General features: G+C 36.1%; 3 protein-coding genes across 4 annotated transcripts; all 3 read left to right on the forward strand.

Annotated features, from left to right (window-relative positions):
* Positions 841–4094, forward strand: LOC109707449 (vesicle-associated protein 2-1). Of its 2 annotated transcripts, XM_020228703.1 has the most exons (8): positions 841–1114; positions 1225–1295; positions 1436–1517; positions 1764–1879; positions 1982–2107; positions 2194–2220; positions 3028–3102; positions 3540–4067. In XM_020228703.1, the coding sequence occupies exons 1-8, from the start codon at positions 1060–1062 to the stop codon at positions 3672–3674; spliced, it is 687 nt and encodes a 228-aa protein (XP_020084292.1). In that variant the 5' UTR covers positions 841–1059; the 3' UTR covers positions 3675–4067. The 2 variants fall into 2 exon arrangements, with proteins under 2 accessions (XP_020084292.1, XP_020084293.1); XM_020228704.1 differs by lacking the exon at positions 2194–2220 and having other exon boundaries at positions 3540–4094.
* Positions 4512–8380, forward strand: LOC109707350 (the record flags this gene model as incomplete). The annotated part of the gene is given in 5 exon segments (XM_020228568.1): positions 4512–4827; positions 5197–5586; positions 6249–6341; positions 7326–7465; positions 7763–8380. Coding segments are annotated over 5 exon segments (1378 nt in total), but the record flags the coding sequence as incomplete, so codon positions are not given.
* On the forward strand, positions 17277–23344 carry LOC109707351 (ELMO domain-containing protein A). Its single transcript, XM_020228569.1, has 9 exons — positions 17277–17885; positions 19236–19345; positions 19552–19620; positions 20949–21064; positions 21191–21245; positions 21862–21982; positions 22116–22163; positions 22676–22770; positions 22858–23344. The coding sequence occupies exons 1-9, from the start codon at positions 17798–17800 to the stop codon at positions 22957–22959; spliced, it is 804 nt and encodes a 267-aa protein (XP_020084158.1). The 5' UTR covers positions 17277–17797; the 3' UTR covers positions 22960–23344.

Genomic DNA, 24264 nt, shown 5'->3' on the forward strand with positions numbered 1-24264 from the left:
TTATATAGAAAACGTCCCATTACACAAGACTTTCAAATAGCATCTTCAACTGGATACATGATTCAGGACTTTCAGATAAAATACATGGTGCATAATCTAAAGCATCATGCATTTTTTATAGAATGCATATTATATATTTTATTTATTTTTCATCAAATCTTATTTCGAAGTTGAATACTTATATATTTAGATATATCTTTATATTATCCAGCTCAATTCGATTAACTTTTCACCAAAAACAAAGGATTATAACTAGGCTTTCTTTTTAAAAAACAAAATTCTCACTCTTTCTTCTTTTTGCAGGTAACAAAACAGCTTAAGTTATACTCACGAGATAGAGTAACGTGAAATTCCCGAATATATATATATATATATATATTGTTGGCATTTGGTTAAATCGAATCCGGTGCGCATATGATTCGATTGGATCTGACGATTATTATATTATCTAATTGTATTAGTATTAATTTCGCTTTTAAATTAGAAAGCTAACTAGAGATAAATTTTAATTATATTAGAATAATAATTAATAATAACAAGAAAACTAAGAGAGAAACGTAGAAATTATATTCTCCATTAACCTATTATTTTAGAGGGTCTTGAACGGTGGATTGGAGATCGTACTGGTTTGTAGTTCGATCCACCACGAGTTTGGAGCTATAGAAAATTGTCGAGGACGATCTGAAAACACGTGAATTAACCTCTACGATCCAGACTCGTCGCGTTTTAACGCAAGTTGCTTCCGCTAAAAGGTACGAACAAATACTTCCGCTGCATTCTATAAGTTCCATGAGCAATTATATCAGGAGTAGCNATATATATATTTATTTATTTATTTTATGCGGCAATATTCAGTTTGTGCTACCCCGTCTTTTTCGCCCTGGAGCGACCTCCTCGCCATTCCCAATCTCTCTCTCTTTCTCTCTCTCTCTCTCTAATAATCCTCTCTCAATCCCCAAATCCATATCCTCGATCTCTTTTCCCCAATTTATTTTTTTTGCCCTTTCAATCGATTACTGTGAATGTAGGCTCGTATATGTCCAACACAATTAACGATCGATGGGTGGTGGTGGCCAATTGATCTCCGTTTATCCTGAAGAGCTCACCTTCGAATGTAAGCTCCAGTTTTTTCCCACACAATTTCCCCGATTTTTACTTTTTTTCCCCTGAATTTTGTAGTAAATCTTGTGAAAAAATCACTTTTTTATTTTTTTTGGTGATTAGTTGAGCTAGAGAAGCCATCTTATTGTAATCTGAAGGTGGTTAACAACACCGAACACCATGTGGCCTTCAAGGTGCGTGGTCACACCCATTTCCCCCAAAATTTTGCCCTAATTTGTCTCTTATTTTCTGTAATTTTGCGTTGATTTTGGTTTATTTACGAAATATTCGAGTTTGGTACTCCTAAAAGATTCGAGCTTTTCCCTGTGGATAGGTTAAAACGACGTCGCCGAAGAAGTATTTCGTTCGACCAAACACAAGTGTGGTCCAACCGTGGGACACATGTACCATAACAGGTAGATTTTTTGGCTAATCTTGATGCATCATAATATCTTTTATGGAAAATTTTTTCATACCCACAGCATAGAATCGCCCAAAAAATCAATCAAAAACCATCCTTTTCTTTTGCTAATCTTTTAGATGGTTTTAGTTAGCTGTGGTGATCTCAAAAATTGCACAGAAGTTGAATTTGCATTCATGATCTATTTTTTTTCTCCTCTTACTTGTACTAAGTATTTGATCTTGATTGTGCCAATTTGTAGTCACTCTTCAAGCACAAAAAGAGTACCCAATTGACATGCAATGCAAGGACAAATTCCTCATACAGAGTACTAAAGTCCCTCCAAACGCCGATATCGATGAAATCCCTCCCGATACGGTGAGCTATTTGATAGATTTATCACTGGTTTAGAAGATTAATATATTTTGTTTCTACCTGATTGTTGCTTTAATTGTTGTTGTTTTTGTATGCTGAATGCAGTTCAATAAAGAGGGGGATAAGGTGATAGAGGAATTGAAGTTAAGGGTCGTTTACGCAAATCCAGCAGAAAAGGAATCTGGTCTTACCTCATCCAGGAGCTTGAAAAAAGGCTCTGACGATCTCATGGTGAGGTGGTTTTGCTTAAGATTCTTCTATTAATTGATGCTTTGCAGCTCTTAATGGCTGATTTTTTCCTTTTCTGCTAACTTCAGATGCTCAAGAATTCGAGCATTGAAGAGGTAACAGTTTATGTCACCTTCGCGGTTTCTTTTGAATCGCTTTTGTTGTAGAATTTGTTCAGCAAACTTTCTTCTATTTTGCATTCGTCATGAAGCATTATTCTTTCATAGATATTGTACTTATAGTGAACTTAATTGCACGAAATAAGTTTATCATTTAAGACATGATTCAGTAATGTCTTTCTTATTTCTTCTTTCGTCTTTGACTGCTTTAGTGTTTAACATGTTTTGGATATCTTCTTATGGATGAGCACTTTATGCTGGTGTAATAAATTGGATATGTTTGCTTTGTTGCGCACTATATTAAGTTACTGTCGAATTTTGAAAAATGAATAAACATAACATGCACACACATAGGAAGGTTTATTTATTATCTTTATGAGTTTGAACCAAAATAATATTTTGCCTTTTCTTCTGTTAGTTTTCGGCAAGGCAGTGGGTTGATCTTAGTAAGGGAACACAAAAGATGTCTTGATGCATAACATTAGGCAAACTGCAGCTTATTTAGAAATCATTTTGCCAGCCACAGAAAATTAGCAGTATTTTCTAACAGAGTTAGCATTGCAAATCTTTTATCTGCCAATGAAAGATAATGATCCTATGTTGATCCTTTTGCATTGTTTGATACCTTTACTACTGTTTGTCACCAGAGTTAGGACATAGAAGTTAGTACGTAGAAGTTAATTGAGATTCTTTCCACCTTTCATATTTTGTCTACTGTATTGCTGATTAAGTTGATAAACTTACAATCATTCTTTTGTCAATGTAAGCTTTCGTTTTGTTCTCAAACAAGTTTTTCTTGGGCAGATCCAGACAGTGCAGCGTCTGAGGGAGGAGAGAGATGCCACTATTCAGCAAAATCATCAGTTGCAACGTGAACTGGTAAGTTGTCACGCGACATTTTATCTCCTTTTTTTATGTGTCTTAGATTTGTGGTTGCCTTGTGATAGTTGGTGCTGAAGTTACTTAACGCTCTTTACTCATCTAGAGATGGCAAATAGAGGAACCCTAAATAGAAGGTTGAAATAAAACAAGAGACTGGAACTTTAAACTCAAATGTTAGCTTCGAAAGAATTCTCCATGCTTCCTGGGTGAAGGCTACATTTCACATATTTCCTCTTCTTTATTTTACAAACGAAACAAAGTATCTTGGGGAGGATCTCTTTTCGCTGCAGTAATCTTTGTGTATTCTGGGAACTGAAATTTCCTCGTGAGGAAGTCACCAAAGAAACCAATTGACTACTAAAATTCAGATTAGTTGCATATTCCTTTTGGTTTTCTTGCTCTTTTCTGCTTGACTCAACCAATATTTGCTTCAGGAAATGCTGAAGAGGCGCAAGAACCGTAAAAGAGACGCAGGCTTCTCATTGACCTTCGCTGCATTCGCTGGACTCATCGGCTTGCTGCTCGGCTTCATAATGAACCTGGCACTATCTTCTCCGCCTGCTGCATAGAAGGACATGGCATGATCTCTTTACTTAGTTCGAGCCTAATTGTCTACTTGGCTTGAAAATGGTTTGCTAGCTTGTTAGTAAATTACAAGCCCCATTATCTTCTCTGCGAGAGGACGTTTGGTTCTTCGAAACCGGTTTAGTTATCGCAGCCTCGTAGAAGCTGCTTCCTAATGTTTATCTAGTTTGATGATTTGTGAGATGTATTCTTTTGTTCTTTGCCTTGTAATTACATCGTCGTCGTGAGCGGCGAAAGGTGTGTGGCGCTCTCTCATTATATCTTCTGCAGTGGTTGCTCAAACTTTGATTTGTTTTCTTTTATCTGTGCTGTGTCTGATAACTGTACAAATAACTTTATATATGTTTGAAACTGTGGGGATTGATTGTTTATTTATACTTTATAGTGCAAAAGCTGTTGTGCGTTGTAATCGTATCATTCCATTTTGATTCTTATAGCTGCTATAACGGGTGTAAATTATTCGTGGATTATTCTTGTTTTTATATTAGCACGAAGAAGAATCAAAACCACTTAAAAGAACATTGAGAACTTAATCAACAGATTACTAATAATACTAATAATAATTAAGTAAAAAATTAACTATTACTATTTACGTGGAGCACTGTGATACGTTGATGTTGCTGATGCGTGTATTCGATGGCGCCAAATCCCTTCACCCTGTTCCTCTGAGGCTCTGAGCTCACCTGGTAGCTTCTTCCTCTCGTTTCCACGAGAGCCTCTCCCACTCTCTCCCGCAGCATGCAGTTACGGTGCCTCGACGCGTGCGGGAACCTCACCTTCGCTAGACCACTCCTAGGTTTCCTGCACCACCACCGCCGCAGCACCGTCGCCCTTCCCTCTCCTCCCCCCTCCGACGCTAGGGTTTCCACGTCTTCGACGATCTCCTGCGCCCGCGCTGATGGCTGCGATGCGAATACGAAGGGGGATCGGGGGGCTGTTAGGGCGAGGAGGAAGGAGAACGTCTGGAGCGTCGACAACGACCTCGCCGCTAGGGCTTCGGTGGAGGAGAAGAAGCTTCTCAGGAGGCGGAAGGGGAGGGGGAGGAGGACGAGGTCGCCCGTGAGGAGGGGGGAGGATTCTAAGGTTTTGGTTTCGGGGAACATGCTGATGGAGATCGAGACGGTTCTCCAGACACAGGTGTAGTTCCTCATTGTCAACTCAGGTGCTAGAAAAACTGTATATATTTTTTCTTTTGAAGAATTTAAGGCCAATTTTATTGTTCTTAGTAAGAATTTGTCTTTGGTTTGATATTTTGAATTGAAATTTTGATTCGATTGCAGATATAGACCGATTCCTTTTGTCCTTTCTTTTGTTTTGGATTGTTCAATTAAGAAAAAGTTGAAGTGTGATGCTTGAAGTTACATGTTTGGACTGGTTTTATTAATTTGTCCTGTGAATTTCTGAAGAATTTGCTTGTGTGATTGTTTTTTAGCTTTAGAAATTTCATTTAATCACGGATATTTGACTAATTTCTCTTCCTTCTAATAATTGGAATGTTCCACCTAGGAACCTGTTATAAAACCATCATGGGATACCTTTGCTAGTAGCGTCAGCGGCATATGGAAGGGTGTCGGTGCCGTGTTTTCACCATTCACTGGAGAGATGGAACCGATTGGAATTGGAAACCAAAATGAGAACCTTTATGATTGCTACACTCTTTCCCGTATTGAGAAGCTAACGGTGGAAGACCACGGCTCTGAAATTAGAAGAAAGACGAATTGGGTTGTTCTCAACCCTTTCGGAGAAACAAGGAAACAAATTGGAGGAGGTCAGAGGAACAAAGATGTGATCGATTCCGCTCCTGATTTGCCTGCCTATGAAACCTTCGATTTCAAGAAGAGCGAAGCGTTGGAGGAAGATGTCATGCGGATGGAGGCAGGCCTCGTTTTCTTTGAGGTAGAAAATTTTCTTCGTCCTTCACATTTCTTTAAGGGAAAACTTTAAATATCATCCATGTGGTTTCACACTTTATCACTTTAGTACTCTATGGTTTAAAGTGTATTAATTTAGTGTCATGTGGTTTTATTTCTATATTTTTATTATTTATTTTACTAATTTTTTACGTTAAATCAGTGACAAAGTTAAAACTAAAGGGTACTAAAATGAATATTCAAAAAACTTAGGTGAGGTATTTGAAATTTTTTGTATATTATTTAACGAAATATTTACGGAAAAGCTGACGAAAAAATAAAAATGAAACCACAGGGCACTAGTTTGATACACTTTAAACCACAGGGTATTAAAGTGAGAAGGTGCGAAACCACAGGGGTGGTATTTGAAGTTTACCCTTTCTTTAATCATATATATTCTGTCTCTAAAATCTAAACATGCTGGTGCCTTTTTGAAACACGGAAATACAAAGTTATTCTATCTGAAATTGATGCCCAGAACCTCGTATGCTCAGAGGCTAATATCGACATTGTATAACCGGGTGATGCAAAGCGTGTTTCAGCATGTATTTGTTATACTTGATATAAATATAGATATAGATGTTTTCAGTTTTTTTTATATTTTCTTATCATCCATTACATCTGATTGGTAGTTCTGCTCATCTTCAGGATGGTTCATATTCTAGAGGTCCAGTTGATATTCCAGTTGGGAAATTTGATGAGTCTAAATACTTTCTTTCTCCCACTTTTAAATTTGAACAGGTAAGTTGTTTCAGCATTTCCTCTCTTCTCTTAGTTGCAATATTACTCATCTAAATTAGTTGGTAAAAACATATGTTTGTTATGTTTTGTAAACTGGTAGTTGGTTCTTTGTAGTAGTATGTGCTACAAATTATTCATTATATTTGTCTCTACTTTTCTTTTTGACTTGTGTGTTAAATTCAGGTTATCTTTTGCTTTCCACCCAAATAATCTCTTTGAGCGTCTTTTGTACTTGCTCATAAGATATGTGAAATTGGAGTACCAATCTTCTCTACTTGTTCATAAGATAGGTGATATTGGAGTAACTCATCTATAGAATAAGCATACAGACTTGAGCATGTTTGCTACCAGTTCATAAACTGCATATGCCTTTGCGAATGTAACAATAGAAAATTTGTCAGTGCTTTCTCACTATTTGTGCTAAAAGTGATTCATGCAGGAAACACGATGAGCTTGCATCAGTACCCTTCTTATTTGCATCTTCATGGTCCGTATTCTTTGGTAGTAATGTGTCATTAGCTTTAGCTAATGAATTCTGCACAGCGAAGTTTATCAGTCACATATTTGTAAGTCGGTTGGTTATTTCCCATGACCCAGGTTAACATCCTGTTTTCTATATTTTCTAGTTCCACTGGCATGCTGCGCAGGATCTCACACATATTTTGTGACTTTCATTTAAGCCCCCGATGGTGTTATACTTATTTGTGTTCTCTTGCGAAAACAATAGAAGTTCGAGAAAACACCCCCACATAATTATCTGCCTTTTGTATGTCAAAGAGTACTTTTGCTGAAAATCTACCGTATGATGTGATACTATGCAATTCATCACCAGTAGTACACTGCAATATCAAGCTTCGTTTGTTATCAGCTGGTAGTTAACCAGTTATTTTTAGTTATGCTTGATATTACATGATTTTATTTCGTCAAATGTGTCATTGAATGACTGATAATAGTTGAGTGTCTTTTTGGGAATATTCTTCTCAGTGTTTGGTTAAAGGATGCCATAAGAGACTTCGCATTGTGCATACTATTGAGTTTAATGAGGGGGGAAGTAGCATACAAATCGTAAGGGTTGCTGTATTTGAAGAACAGTGGGTCAGCCCAGCTAATCTTCATGATGGAAAGTAAGATTCTTTCTTTGTCCTTTTAGCAAATTAAATCTTTTATAATTGCACAGTAGAAATTGTGTGTCATCACCTTTTCACCTAAACTTTTGGTTGGGCATATTAATTATAGGGCCAGCTTAACTTTTGTCATTCAATTTATTAAGTTTTAGAAAGGTAAGTATTGTAGGTTAAATCACAGTAAATTCTTTTGAATATTGTGAAGATCACCGCAAAAACTTGCATTAGTGTAGTAGCTATCTCATTGCATTATTTCAAGAATTATTTATTTAATGAAATATTAATCTCTCAATGCAGTGATGTTATTTGTGACCTAAAACCTATCTCACAAAGGAAACGCACCCAGCCATCTGAACTCACCGGCTCCTGGAAAGTATTCGAAGTGAGTGCAACACCAATTTTCGACGATGAAGAGACTGAAGTGAGCAGCGGGCTTCCCTACGTTTACTTATGCACAGAAACCTTGAAGAAAAGAAGCTTGCCCGAGTCCTCTCTCTTCTTTGGTGAGGAAGAGATGCTCGACATGCAGGACGTAACCATACTTTGGTTACCTGGCGGCGTAACTGGCTATGTCGATGTCAACAAGGACGGCGTTCTTTCCATCGGGGTGGGTTGGTATTCAGATGAAGGGATTAACCTCGTGATGGAGAGAGATTATGCGACCGATGGGAAGCTCAAGGAGGTTAGATGGAAATCCGAGGTGAAGCGGAGGTGGAACGATCCAGCTCCTGTATAAACTTTGAATAGTATATTGGTTTTTGACATAATTTTCACGTAAACTTTGGTACTGATACTTATTTATTTTTGCTTACTCTTATGTTTCTGTTATGTTCTGCCTTTGGGTACAATTGCCCAGTTGTGATGTGTATATATTCAACTGATTGAACTTTTTATTCGGTGGTTGTTTTTTTTTTTTTTTTCTTTTTTGTTTCCTTCCCCCCACCCTTTGAGCTCTCATGTACTAAGTGAAGTGCAAATTGGATGAGTGCTTTTCTGATTAATGCTGATTTTTGGATTTACAAATCCAAAATATGCTACATTCTATTTTACTAGGTAGTTGAGGTTCATCTGGAGATGACACTTTGATAAATGACTCCAAAGCATTTCTAGATTTGAGGTGGGAAATCAAGGGTTGCTTATGGTATATAAAAATCAAAAGAAGAGGAGGGGGGGGCGGGGGGGGCGGGGCGCGGGCGGAGGGGAGTGAATTGAGGAGGAAAAAAAATGGAGTATATTGTTGAATATAGAAAAGAACAGATTTGGAGAAAGAAATGCTGCGCTTTTACACTGGAATAATCTGTTATTACTTCTGATTGAGAGAAGGTTTTATGCTCAGAGGCTTAATCAAGGATTTAGTTAGATGACTGAGCTATAATCTGTAGTTTGTAGGACTGCATTGCATAGGTAAAGTAGCTAGAGAAAGCTTTTAGTGAAACTTCTCTATCACTTTTGCAATGCACTTGCTCTTGAGAATGGTACAAAACAATTTATAGAAGAGCTTAGAAGGTGAAGTAAATTGAGTTTCAAGGTAATTATTCTACTTGTGAATTTCGGTATGTGAATACCAACTGAATACTTCTGCAAATCAAATATTTATACAATTTTGAATTATCAAACTATGTGACTTTGGGACAGATTGCAAGATGATGAAAGTGATTGCAGATAACAATGTGTTTAGCTGTGTATCTAACAGGCCTCCATATTTATGTCCTAATCTTCAACATTTATTGATCTACATGCTTGCAGAAATTTTTGCCCCAACTACTCAGTTCAGATTAGGCAATACTCTATTAATTGTTTGCTCTCTTGTTTTTCTTGATGCTTTTTCAGAGTATTATGGAATTTGTTGGACCCATGCATTTATTGAGTTTATAGGACCCTCGCAACCTTGATGAACTTCGTCTCATGGTGAATGGCTGATTCTGACTCAATTACTATAAGCAAGTGTATTGTACTTTCTCCTCATTTTCTACTCATAACTTGTGCCTGCCAGTTTCTGTAGTTTACTTTTACCTTAACCACTGATCTCAAGGCTAATTTTCTTGTTGTGTTGTTTCACAACAGTGCAACACTTCAAACTGGCTGCTGTATATTCCTTTCTAATAAAGGATCAGATGTTGGTCTTGCATTACACCATAAGCACTCTATGCCTTAACCCTAACCTTGCAAACGTTTTCTTTTTGGAGAATGTTGCAAACAAAAAGCACTTTGTGACAAGCTGCGGAGCGACCTTATCAAGGTATGCAGCTAGCAATCTCTCAGCTTTCATTGTTTAAGCTAGTAGTAACTTTTGCAAGCTATGTACATGATGTAATGTAGCTAACAATTCTTCATGCAAGTGTGTTACATAGCACTCACAAAATGCATGTAACTTATTATACTTATGTCCATTGGTCCCCACTCCATCTCTATATATACTCGTATGTGCGTTTTCTTCAGAATTCTAGATATATTCCTTCAGCTATTTCACTGTCATATTTGTCTTGAGAATATCTGTAATGACTTGTCTAGTCAAACTCTACGACATCCATCCTACGGAAAGAGAAAAAAATTTGAGACAACCCAACTATTGGTGTAATGCATATCCAGAACTTGAATTGTATGGTATCCCTGCCTAAATTAGTACATTTAGTACATGTTTGGTTACTCATTAAGCCATCAGCAGTTTCTGGAAGTATATAAATGAGCTGCAACACATGGCGTAGCCTTTGTCTTAAATTTTGTTGGCAACACCGAACTGACTTGACTAAGCAAACACATATTTGCCCTAATTTTCTTGGTGCACGGAGGAGATGTCAGAACCCAGTACAGATCCAGAATATACTTCTACATGGCGCATTTTGAAATAGGCACCTCAAGTTTCAAAATCGAGGTTGTACAACCAAACCCTACCGTATGTTTAGTTTAAGTACCTAAGCACGAAGCCTTTTCGACGAAAACAGTAATGTTCCTGCTGGAATTTTACAAAAATCAAAGCCGTAAAATTTTTTAAAAATTAAATTTCAGATAAGATATTTTGAAATGCGCTACATGTTTTACTATCTTTATCAGCTGGGTAGCTTTCACCAAAATTACCGACCTGTCATACAACTATTTACAATAACTTTACAGATAACAATGTACCATAGTAGTGGCATGCTTTTATATTCTACAGATTTCCCTTGTACAGTGTAGAATGAACGGCTACTTGAAAGGTGAAATGAAAATAATTGTATGATCTTAAAGTTTCCTTTCGCTCTGTCCATTCTTCTTCTTTTCTTTCATGTCCAGGTTTCTTCTATTCTCTTCTGATGAAGTAATGGGATATGCGCTGTACTCGTAAGTTGTATGTGAAGTGTTTTGTTGGTGCTCTCGTGGGTGTGAAGGAACCTTAAAGCACCTGGGACCTTACAGTTTCTATCATCTTTCATCTTTATACAGGTAATAGATATATGATAAGGAGCGTGTCGATAAAGCCATCGACTGTCCCGTCATTGATTGAACATCGCACCAACCAGCTGAGGTAGAGAAGGGGGGGCTATCTGTTATCTGATGGACGATAAAAATGAAGTAATCAGATCAGTTCCTTTCAGGCAAATGTTTCTTTCACACAGCTTTTGCTTTCCTCTATATATTTGAGCTTTTGATTACTTGGAAATCCTAATCTAGCAGAGCTGTTCAAGGTGATGCTTATGCTCTCACCTAGAAGTCAAAATTTCAATTTGTAATGTTCTGCACCTTTGATTTCGGATTAGCATAAAGGAATTGTTTCAGAAGTCAAAACTTCAAAAATTATATATGAAAAAAGTTCTTAAATTTCTTTCCATTTCTCGTACTTTATAAGTTCCTAAGATCTTTACTCAAACGAAAACTGTTAGTGTTTTTTTGAACATCTCTGAAGAAGCTTCAGTCGAATCAAACAAACCCCAATCAGGTCCGCCAAGTCGCGGTTATGTGCTAAATGCGACATTGTTCCTTTAAGGCCCATCTGAATCAGCAATTTCAAAAGCTTGTCTCCTGACCCACCTGTTCGGTGTGTTCCGTTTGGAAAGGAAGCATATTTGTCAAAAGATGATAGGAGGAAGCAGGATCAATCCACTCAATTCTTATCCTTTCCAGTCATGGTCTCCCCCATATTTACCATTTTCTGCAATGAACACCATCCTCACATTCCAAGGACATAGCACATGATTCGGACCATATATCTCTCTTTCCAACCTGGTACAGATCTCCATTGTGAACTACTTTGTGTTTGTGCGCGTTCATAAACTCTGCGCTTTCACTTGTTTACGCGTCTAATCTGTATCTTATTTGAGATTCTTTGCTTATTTGGTTACGAAAGCATCATGATTTAACTCTGCTGATCACTTAGCACCATATACATGTTCGCGATATTTAACAATGAATTTGTCGGGTCCATTTGTTAACCAAATAATCATACGTGATTAACTCCCTTAGCAGCTGCCTTTTCTGTTGTTGTACGGCTAAAACTGAGTGCAAAAATATTCTATTAACTCCTTAAACCCCTAACATGTGCTTGCTAATTACTTGTTCTATAATTTATTCACTAATCTCAATTATAGGAGACCACTTGACCTCTGCAGTGTATTGGAGACCCAACTTGGGAATCTTTTGGAGTAAATGTGGACTTCGTTTTTAGATCTAGGTCGTAGATCTCAGATCAATGGTGCTTTATATGATTATCTATATGATTTATTCAAATATTAAATTAAATTTTATTTGATTTAATCTAATGATCATGTAAAACAGATCATAGATTAAATCAAATAAAATGTAAAACAGGTCATAGAAAATAATAAATATAAATTATTGTAGGTTGTACTCATAACTGTCCCATATATAGTCAAGCGCGTGCAATGCGAGTAGAGTAAAAGAATAACAATTCAAACTAAATGTTAATTAAATTATAATTATATAAAATTTCTTTGGAGCCTATATATTTTGATGATCACTGCTTCTGTATATACTAGGAAAAATATTTTATGAGGTTGTAGAAATGATGATGGTGACAATTTGTGATCATAAAAGTAGAGCTCATTAAGACACTGAAATGTAGCTGTAAAGGAAAATTTATAAATATATTAGCCATGATAACTCAGAGAATATTTACTAAACAAGTTATAATTAATTATCCTGCAAAGATATGCACTCAAAATCATAAGTTCACCCCCTAAAAGAAGGCGAAGGATATAATTAACTAGAATCTCGAATTATTTGTAAAGGGAAAGAAGCTCCATCAATGCATGCTAATTAATTAATTAGTTAATTAAACAAGTGGTGTACTATGAAGTCCTTTAGTATAATGGGGATGTATGATCCCTTTGATGTGCTTCTTCTTTAGCTTAAAAATTAAGTGCTTGTTGTTGTAGTTTCCTTATGTTAACAAAATAGCTGCTAACTTTTATATTTAAATCATGTGATGTTGAAGTAACCAATTATTATATACATACCCCACTCAACCATTGGTGATCTAGCAATTTATACATCACGCATGAATTTATAGTATATATCGTGAAGCAAGTGTACTATCAAATATGTACCATCAAATATATCAATATTCTTGTCGACACGAAAATATTCTATTTAAACAACTTGCATATACAAGGATGAGATTTCCCCAAACTTTTTATTTAGTTGCTTCTTTGTCACGCTAATTGTAACTAGATCATCGTGCTAACCCCCATGTGCATTGTATTGTAGATTGTTTTGGATAAAAGAGAAAAAGCTATTGAAAAGAATAAATTTTAAAAGAAGACCACACAAAATGATTCCCTGTAGTAGCATTTGGGAAAAGCTATTCCCACTACTACTAGAGGTGCATTTGCCAAATAAATAAAGTATCTAATAATTTTTATGTAACAAAAAGCAGCTGGAATTCTCTTTCGAATTAACCGTTCGGCTGAAACAATATTTTTGTGTAAATATTAGTTTTTGTATAGTATTTTGTTGGATCAAATTCAATAAATCTAACATAGCTATAGAAAAAATGGCCGTGTTGTTTATACCATTAACAACTCTTATTTAATAAATCTAATTAAAATTTAGTCAAAATTTACTATAGGGTCAACAATATATATATATATATATATATATATATATATATATATATATATATATATATATATATATATATATATATATATATATATATGTGTGTGTTTTTTTTTTCGAAAAAAGAGAATANTCTATAGGTTTAGTTAACTTAAAAACAATCTTTTAAGAAATTTGATAAATTTTGTTCTAGATATGAGAACTAGAACTAATGTTCTGAGGATAGTAGTAAAAAATTTCTCATAAGTAAAAGTCGGTAAGTAAAAAGATAAGTGAACTACCTATTTTCTTATTATAGCTTTCACGCACTTTAAACTAAAGATCTATTAAATTTACCAAATTTAGTATAAATTGCCTCTTACGCCGTTAAACTAGAAAACGCCTCTTATCGACCATTAAAATTACAAATTTTGAAACCCTTTGATCATTAGGCAAATGATGTCGAAAAGATTTGAAATTTGATTTCTAAACACTTTAAGTGGTATAGATCATGTTCAACGGAGCCGATCGTCAATTTGCAAGCTTTATCATCGAAAACAACTCGATAGTAAAATGTCCCGTTTACTATCGAGAGTATTCTAGCTCAACTCATATATATATATATATATATATACTTTTCATTGATAATAATCCGAGTTGGGTTTTTATATTTATATATACATAAATAAATAAATTGTGGTTGTTAGAAGTCAAAAATAAGGTGACGTACATTTCCTCCAATATGGGAATCGGTTTACCTCGGTGGACCAGAGTCCACCGGTCCACCCGAAACCTTCAAATCCCACAACGTGTGAGTGTCTCCGTCGTGCCACGTGGACCCATCGACACCGCTCATCAGGTGTGCCCACACCCCGATGTGATCCTTCGGTCCCCAAAGAAGCAATTTGGGAACTTCTCCTGTAGAAACTATTGCTTGCACCCGGTGTACCACACATAACAGTATATATGACAACTATACTATTTAAAGTAATTTTGAAAATTTATTATCTAGATATTAAGTATAACGAATTATTAGAATATTTTTAGATTCATTTTGAATCAGCATCATCAGAGTCCGTTCTAAGCTCAAATTTTTATTTTCACCATTTAATGGCACAAATGACTCTGCACGTGAATAGGGTTTTAGTTCATGAGTTTTTTTCTTTTTCAGATCGATTTATTAGTTAATAGATATTACATTTATAAAAAAGAAAATAAAATTAAAAAAAGGTCATGAAATGGAGTTTCAGATGTGTGGTCTATGAGACATACTTATACACCCGGTGCACTCCAAAACCTTCTCCTTTTTAAGACCCAAAAAGGTACCACCGAAAGAGAGGACACGGTGGGCCCCAGCGGCCGGCCCATGATTTCCCACTACGCCACGAGCGGGTCCCACCACGTCCATTTTGGGTCACCGCGACGAATCAGGACCGTCGATTTGGAGGCCTTTTACGATGGACGGGTCTCAATCGCCCCGCCTTTGTACCGACACCGCGAATGGGTTAGGTTGGGCTCCGATTACGGACTGGGTCCGAGTCGATAATCGAACGGCCATGATTGGGGGACCACGCACACAAAGTGGGAAAATCCCTTTTTATTAAACTTTTCCCTTAATAATAATAATAATAATCATAATCATGATATCATGGAGTTTGATAAATATTAAATATAACCTCATCATCATGTTTCCTTAAACCTTTTCCAAAAAAAAAAAAAAGGGTCAAGGAGAATGTACTTGATTAAGAACAAATTAACCTATTGAACTTTTAGTCCCTCTTTTAGTTCATATTCAAAAAGATGTTCAATGCATTCAGGTACTTTCCCTTTTAGTGATGAAAAGATGCATAGCAAATAATAAAATAAATTATTATGTTTGTGTCAATACACCTGCAATTTTACGATTTCATACATACGTAAAAATGTTGTGCACATTCAAATATTATGCTCACAATGTTACAAACATGCGTGCTTTCTCGTCATTGTCACGTCTATAAATTATAAATTACTTACAAGCAATATCATAAGTTTGTGGTTTAAGCCTTCTCTCCACTTCTAATAAAAAGCTTGTTGTTCTTGATCTCGTATTAATGTAAAAATTATTAATAATTTTAAAGAAAAACTACTCAAGCAGGCTGGTATTGATTAAAATTTTGTTCTTCTCTTGGTTGTTTCTACTCCTTAAAATTTCTCTCTCGACCCAACTCAAACCTCTCTTGAGCTTTTCGCGGCCAAGTTTTCGTCGGAATACGAAAAACTTAATCGATTTGAAATTAAATACTTGAGCTTATGTAAATAAATTTTCTCTGGAAAAAAAAAATTGTAGGGATGGTGACGAAATTGTGAAAATTTAGAAATCAAACAGTTCAAGCCTAATTTGAAACAAGAATTGGAGGGAATGGACTTGGACTTGACTCGAGCCTAATCTAGATTCAATCAAGCTCAACTTGATGCCAAAATGATTTAGAGCTTGAAAAGTGTGCATAAGGTAGGTAATTTGGCGCATCTAGCATTTAACATTGCAATGATTTCTCCAATGCCAATGTTTCCAATTATATAATAATAATAAGAATAATAACAAAGACTTAATTATATCACACCGACTGTTCCTAGCACAACTAACAAAGCGCTTGATCGTTGGTATCCGAGATTCCAAGTTCGAATATAAATTTATTCACATTTTTAACTAAGTTTATTTTTAAATGAAATAAACAAAGCAGTGGCATGCTACCTACCTCTCTTAAAAAAAACAAAAAAACAATTTAATCTATTAAAATAAAATACGTATGTTTCATTTAATAAAATAATAAATAGAATTAACTTTGGTACTAAGTACTACTATTTTTTTGGCATTAAATTTCGAGTTCTTCTTAGACCTGGATTTTTGGTGCGTAAACAAATCCGAGAATCGAGGGTTCCAAAGATTCCGTTATAAACCCAACAGATATCAACGTAACGGAAGTATAAAAAATATATATAATAATAATAATAATAATAATAATAATAATAATAATTATAATTTTTCGTTCCCACCACGGCGTTGGTCCAACACTTTTTATATTCTACCCCCCTCTGAAATTCGCAAATTTTACTAAAGCCATCACATTATTTTAAAGGTTAATTTCATACATGTTTATGTAAATATAGTAAGTTATAAATATATCACTATAAAATTTAATTTTTATATGTTGTCCCTACAAAAGTCCTAATATTTTCAAATATATACCTAACGTTTGAATCCGTTAGAAAATTTTAGTTAACCATAAATTAAATACTTAACTCTGGTTAATTTATGAAATAATTTGATATTGTTGTTTTTCTTACATTATACTGTTGTGGTTTTTGGAGGAATATATTTATGATGACAAAAATTATATTTTACTTAAAATATAAATAATTCTATAACGGTAACAAATCGGAGGAATATATTTAAAAATACTAAAATTTTTGTACGAAAAATACATAAAACTTGAATTTTGTAGAGATATATTTATAATTCACTATATTTGCAGGGATATGTATCCATTTAACCCTTATTTTGAAGATAAAATGTATTATTGGTCCCTGCACCATCTCAACGTTAACTTCGTTTCAAAATTTTAACATATTTTATACTTTTATATCAAATATTAAAAATTATTCTTTTAACAATAATAAATACTGTAACTGAAAGCATAGAAAGTTGCAATTTCGGGATAATAGAGGGACCAGACATAAATTTTATTATCATTTTATTTTATTTAATTACACACCATAATCAAAAAACATTTCCTTGGGAGAGCGAAATCTATATCCGGGTGAAGAAGAGGCGGAGGAGAGAGAAAGCTCTCAACCGCTTCCCGCCCCTTCTCTCTCCTCCTCCCTTCCACTTTCTCTCTCTTCTCCCCACCTCCTCCCCGGCCCCCAAAAGAAACCCTAGAAAACCCTAATCTCCCTCTCCCACCCTCATCTCTCTCGCTCCCGTCGCAGGAACGAGAGATTGGCGAGCTCCTCTCCTTCTCCTCGGTCGATTCGTGCGGCGGCGCCCCATCCCGGCGCCCTCTCTCGTCCGGATTTGGTGCCCCGTCACCGAAAAAGCCCTAATTTTACCTTGCTCTCTCTTCTCTTCTCATGCGGTTTCCGTGAGGAGGTTAGGTATCTTCTGCTGGGGTAGGATTTGAAGCTTGGGTTCTTGGAGTTGGTGGGTGGTATGCGGTTTCTCTGTTTTGGGGGGTTTGAATAGATGGTTTTGCTGCGGTTTGATTTGAGATGACGGGTTTTTGGGTGGGTTAAGGAGGTGGTAGGGTGTGGGGGGCGTGGGATATGGATGAGAGCGGGGGATCTTTTGTTGCGGTGAGGAGGTTATCTCAGGGATCGGAGAGAAACGCCACTGGATGCCACTCTTCGCCAGGTATATATTGATTGGGCCTTTTCCAGTTGCATGATTCTAAGGGGTCTGCTGATTTGGGGTTTTTATGGCAATGCTATTGATCTTATTGCCAGCTCTTATTATTCTTGTTAGCATTGTGCCTTTCTTGATAATTTGCGCCAATATGTTGTTTTTCTTCTGATGGTCTTTGTTGATTAAGTTTTTGTAATTGCTAACAGCAAGTAGGGAACCAGCCACTTGCTTTGACTGATTTGGTATATGCTTTACCATAAGAAGCTGTTTATGCTTGTCATTGATCAGCAGTAAGATTTGGTCATAATAAGATTTGATCAGCAGTAAGATGTGTTTATATCAAGTGTTTCATTGTTTGGGTCGAGAAATCTGGTCGAGAAATCTTCAAGCTAGTTTAGAGCATTTTTTAACTAGGTCTGCCAGTAAAGTTTTTTGCTTCGGCGCATCTTGGCGGAATCCTAGTTAGGGAGACAACCGTGTGCTAATGTGATAATGCTTTGTACATCTTGCCATCGTAGTGTCTTGAAGTAGCACAGTCTTGTGCAACATGAGACCTGTGAAAAATTTGAACTAAAGGAGTACACAAGATGTTAGCAAGCAGAAATGAGAGAAAATAATGCAGGAGTCTAAAGAATGTGGATGACAATGCCTGTTAAAGAAATTCAAATCATGATAAGATTAAGAATTGACATAGTCATCATGGTTGGAGGATCCAATGGTTTTTGCACCATACGGTGGTAGAGGCTAGTATCAAGGGTCGCATCTTCTATTCTTGAAGGGACCTTATGTTTAATTCTGAGAAATAACATACGTAAAGTACTATATTTAACAGGTTTTAGTTCATCATAGTTCTTAGTTGGTGGCTTCTCACTTTGCTTATCATCTTTCACTATGGCGGCTATAGGAAAGTTATTCTTGCCTAGTTTGCACCAGTCAAGTGGCTGACGAACTCAGTGTGGAGTGAAGGCAGGTTGAGTCATGCTGAACCCCGAAGTAGTAGATTTTCATTGTTTAGCAATTATTTTAATTTCTTTGAATAGAGTTTCCTGTTTAGAAGATCACATGGCTAGCTAATTTTAAGAATGGGATGCATGCTTGAGTTGTTTTTGAATACTACTTTGCTATTTCATGACTTATGATGGATTGAATCTTATTTTTAATGTTTTGTTAATTTGTTATTAATGTTAACGGTAGCTACTGTGCAGTAAAGGCAATTCCTGTCTTGATTGTCATACTTGGTAGTTTGGTGCTATCTTGACATTTTTCTGTATTGCTTCTTGATTTTTGATTAGTGTTATTCAAGTAAATTCTTTTGAATTTAAGAGGAAGCTAATAATTACTTGGTTCTGGTTTATATAGCTGAGGTTGTCACTGGATCAACAGCATGGATTGGAAGAGGCCTTTCATGTGTTTGTGCCCAGAGAAGAGAAAGTGATGCTCGCCTGTCATTTGATCTGACCCCTCATCAGGTAATATAATGTTTTTAATGTCAGTTCGCATATTTTATAACAGATTTTTCATTTTGTTGTTGTGGACATTAATATTGATACTTTTAGTCCTTAATATCTTCTTTGGATTTTTTATATGCTGTTTAATTTCAGGAGAGTTGCTTGGTTATCTTGAAAATGCAAATAAGTTTACCCTAAAAATCTTATTTTATATACTTCTTGTGCAGGAAGAATGCCTGCAGAGGTTACAAAGGCGCATAGAAGTTGCATATGATAGTTTGAACAAAGAACATCAGGTGTCAAATTCATTCCTAGTACTGCTTTGGTTTTAGATATTTGTTTTTTGCTCTGGTCTCCTATTTGTTATTTTACGTATGGTCTTGCAATGAGCCGGAGATATTAAAGCTATTTTTTCCTTAAATTATTGTTTGTTATAAATTGGTCTATGCAGTGTTGCACTTTAGACCCTAAATTTTTGCTCTATCTTTCATTTTGGAAGCTATAGATCAATAGATGCTTGACATGTGATTCTTTGTTAGTTTTGATATGGGGTTTATTGAACTTAGATTGCCATCGGGAGCTTCCTTTCTTTCTATTGGTTGATGGTGGGAGTGTGACTGCATTGCTTTGGTTGCCTATTTTCTTCTTATTTGTAAAAACATTCAGTTGACCTTTTGACTAGCTAAAGTTGAAAACTTGGTGTCTGATTGAACTGGAAGAAAGAAAACATAATTCCTTCAAAGGAGAGATCATCCCTATATATATAGAGAGAGAGAGAGCTAGACTGGTATACTAACGGAGACCTTCGTGCTATCAAGTTGTTTTCAATGACACGGCTTCCAAATCGACGATCGGCTCCGTTAGACTTGATCTACACTATTAAAAATATTTGGAAACTAAATTTCATAATTTTTCGGCATCATTTACCTATCAAACGAGTAGTCTAAAAATGAATGACTGAAAATAAAAATCTCATAAAATATGATGATAAAAGACTTGAATTTAAGATCAGAGGTACTGATCTTACTCTAAATAGTGAAAAGAATTTTCTATAAAAATTTCATTAGATTTGGATTATTTTACATCTTTAAATTCACAAATGCATCACATCTACTATTAAAATTGTCAATTTTGAGACCTTTTGATCACTAACCAAATGATGCCGAAAAATTATGAAATTTAGTTTCCAAATATTTTTAATAGTGTAGATCAAGTCTAACGGAGCCGATCGTCGATTTGGAAGCCGCATCATTAAAAGCAACTTGGTAGCACGGAGGCCTGCGTGCTATTGATCGTTGATACATATATATATATATATATAATGAGAATAATGATGTCATCTAATGTGATTCTTTCATTAGAAAGTAAACTTCGACATTGTTAAACTAGCAGTGCCTATTAAGCTAGATCTGGCTCTAGTTGGACAACTTTATATAATGATAGACTAAAGTCATTAGAGGGTTGTTATTGCTTTAATTCGTACTCACATATTATTTGTATCAAGATGTTGGCATCCAAAGCTTCTCCTATAATACCTCCTATCCTTCTGTTGCTGGAAGCAGCAATATTTTTGATGCTTGAGTTGCAAGTATATTTGACATATCTCATGTTTTGAATTGCTTAGGAAGCCTTAAGGGCCCTTTGGTATGCTTCTTATCCCGGAGTCGAGCTTCTTGGATTAATATCTGAACAATGGAAGGAAATGGGATGGCAAGGAAAAGATCCATCTACAGATTTCAGGTACTCTTATTCTCGCTTTCCTTCTATGAGTGGCTGTTATACATACTTCCATCAAAGTACAGTGAATGTTTAAGTTGCCCTCACTTATGTTGAAGTAGTAAGTATATAGTGTTCTTTGGTGTTCAGGGGTGGCGGTTTCATATCTTTGGAGAATTTATTATTCTTTGCCAGGAACTATCCTGTGAGTGCTAATTCTCTCTTTTTACATGGAAGGTCATTCCAATTCTGATGCGCTTTTAGTTTAGCTTGCTCAGTAGACAGAAAGGATACAATTGTTTTAGTACTAATTGAAATGCAAATTTCAATTAACAACCTATTGCAGTTAGAGTGATGATTGCTGCTAAACTTACAGTAGCATGCTTCATTTTTTTAGAAAAGTCTATGATTTACTAAACTCTTGAGCGTAATAAGTTTAGAATATGTAGTTTTATTTGTGCTGCACTTCAAGTATCTGATATCTGAGTTTTGTTATTACTCGTTTGATATTTACTGAGGATTGTCCATATGTTTTTTTTTTAAAATAATACTCGAATGTTCTACAGATAGAAAATAATATTTGATCACTCCCATGCTTTGGCTTAAAGGAACAATTTTCTTTTCATGTACGAAAGTGCTTACTGTAGTAATAGTGTTAAATCTATGGTTAGGATATTCCTTTGTAACCCATGTTGCATGCTTGCACTTGTGAACTTATTGGTGAAGAATGAATGCTTCAATTTTGGCCTGGGAAAATGGTTGTCTTTTGCAGAGCAAACTATGTTTATTATGTTGCGTGTAACAAATCCTTTTTCTTACAGAAATCTTTCCAGGATCTTCTCCGAAAGCAGGATGGTGACCGAGCTTTGTGGGAATATCCATTTGCTGTAGCTGGTGTAAATATTACATTCATGCTTATACAGATGCTTGATCTTCAAGCTGGTTTGCACTTTTTCTAATGCTGAATATTACTCACTATTTCTTATGTTTATTACTAGTAGATTCGCAATTTCACTACTCAAATTGTACTTCTGTGGCTCTTACAATTAAGCTTGTCCCTTTTATTTATCTGCAGGCAAACCTAGGACATTGTTGGGAGCAATTTTCTTGAAGCTACTTTCAGGTATGTCAAGGAGTTCTGGAGCTGGAATGTTTTCTTTCATGTTAATTATCTGTTAATATTCAAAAAAAAAGAGGAAATTCTTATAAACTAGGTAGATTCCATGCAGTTTGAGTTAAATTTTTAAATGGTATTCGTTTTACAACTATGGTTAAGTGAGAGGACCACTAATGCTAGAACTTTTCAATCTTCCATGAGTGTTGCCAAAGCACTTATGGTAAGAAAGTCTCGACCACGTGAAGCTCGTTTGTTGGACTTCTATGCCTTTCTGTTGGTTCTGTAAATCAAGTTTGTTTTAATGCAAGCTTTTCTCACTCGACTTCTCACTCGAGTCTAAGGAAATTTTTTGACTGTTAGTCTTAAGGAAATCAAAATTAATCATTCACCTAAATGTGCGGCAACTGCAAATTGGAAATTGTCTCTTCTTTCTTGAAGTGCTTTGTTCCTTCTGTAAGGATTCTGAATTTTGTGAACTGATGCAAATGCTTCTTGTGATTGCATCTCTTGTGGTACAGATAATGAGCGAGTGTTCGACATATTGTACTGCATAACTTTTAAGCTAATGGATCAGCAATGGCTAACTATGCATGCGTCATACATGGACTTCAATGTATGCCTCTTACACAGAACTGTTTACTTATATAACTTTTTAAATAACTAATGTGAAGCTTTCTGTTTCAACTCTCTACATGTGTAGACGGTGATGAAAGCGACACGACGTCAGCTGGAGCGGGAGCTATTGTTGGAAGATATTCAACGCATCGAGGACATGCCTTCATATAGGCTTCTTGCCCGTTAGCTTAACCACCCACTTCAGCATCGCAGTTAAGTAGCGGGATACAGTGATTACATGTTCTTTTCTCGAGCCACTGATATTTTCCTCATTTTTTTTTTCCTCCTTTAGAGTGCATTGTGTTGTTATTTGGCGTCTTTTGAAATCACAAAATGAGGCACAAACTCGTCCTGTTTTAGTTGCTGCAGTTAGTTCCAAGTTCTTTAACTATTTACAAGTTCGGCTGCGTAGTGCGTACTGGTGAGTAGCTAATAGCGCTAGGGCGTACTGTACTCTTGTGAGTTGCGTGGAGTGGGGGCATGTTGGTGTGAAAACTGGTTTGTTGCTTACTACAAACTAAAAAAATCGGCGTGCAACAGAAATTTTTTCCGTAGTTTTAGGCTTCTTCTAATCACCTGTAATGGTCGCCATTTTATTGGGTTATTGAATTGAATGGATGGTAAAGCTTTGAACAGGAACAGCATTAAGGTGTTCTAGACAAGTCCAACTTGCAACATTGCAGGGCAAAAGCGACCTCGTTTCTTATATATAATGTTGCTTTGTCTCTTCTGGTAAAACACTGGTGATGGGGCCGTTGCTTTTACTCATCACTGGTTGGATTTATATATGTGTTTTAACCAAAAATATGATTCGTCATCTTCTTCCAACCAAGTGAAAATCTGTTCATGTTTTCATTGCAGTAAATTTCTGCGAACCCAGCACCACCTTGGACTTACCCTTGTGTTTGTCCTTTGTAAATATGTTCTCGGGGTCGGGGTGGGCTGTTGTTGCTGTTGGGGTGTTTTCTTGCGTTTTGTAAGTTGGTGAGCCCCGCAAGCTGATGACGGTGACGGTGACGATGACGATGTGGTGCGCAAGGGATAATTATTAATGAGAATGGATAATCAATCGACTCGGCATGATCATGATGCTGATCAATCAGCTAAGCGATTTGATGTTGTGGGTAAACAACCATTCGCAACATCCTTCACTCTCGTCCTCTAGCGAAGCTCAGCAGAGCCTGCCAAATTTGCCCGCCTGCATCATGTGAGCATAAGATTTTGCGAGGATACGAATAGCACTTTTCCCAGGCAAGTTGGGGGGCCCACCGAGGCCTACTGTCCCCCGCGATGGAGTGCCCAATCAGAATTCGGAACGCGCGCACGAGACAAGCAATGAGGGCGCCTCCAAATGGGGCGGACCTACAATTACAAAATCTCGTCATCATGAGACATCCGAAGACAAAGATCTTTGGCGGGAAAGATATACTATTATCGATAGCGTCAAATATTTAGCACTACCGAGTTTTTCGCTGTTAAATTTAGTTCTATA

This window comes from Ananas comosus, linkage group 3, assembly GCF_001540865.1.
Source record: "Ananas comosus cultivar F153 linkage group 3, ASM154086v1, whole genome shotgun sequence".
Taxonomy (NCBI): domain Eukaryota; kingdom Viridiplantae; phylum Streptophyta; class Magnoliopsida; order Poales; family Bromeliaceae; genus Ananas; species Ananas comosus.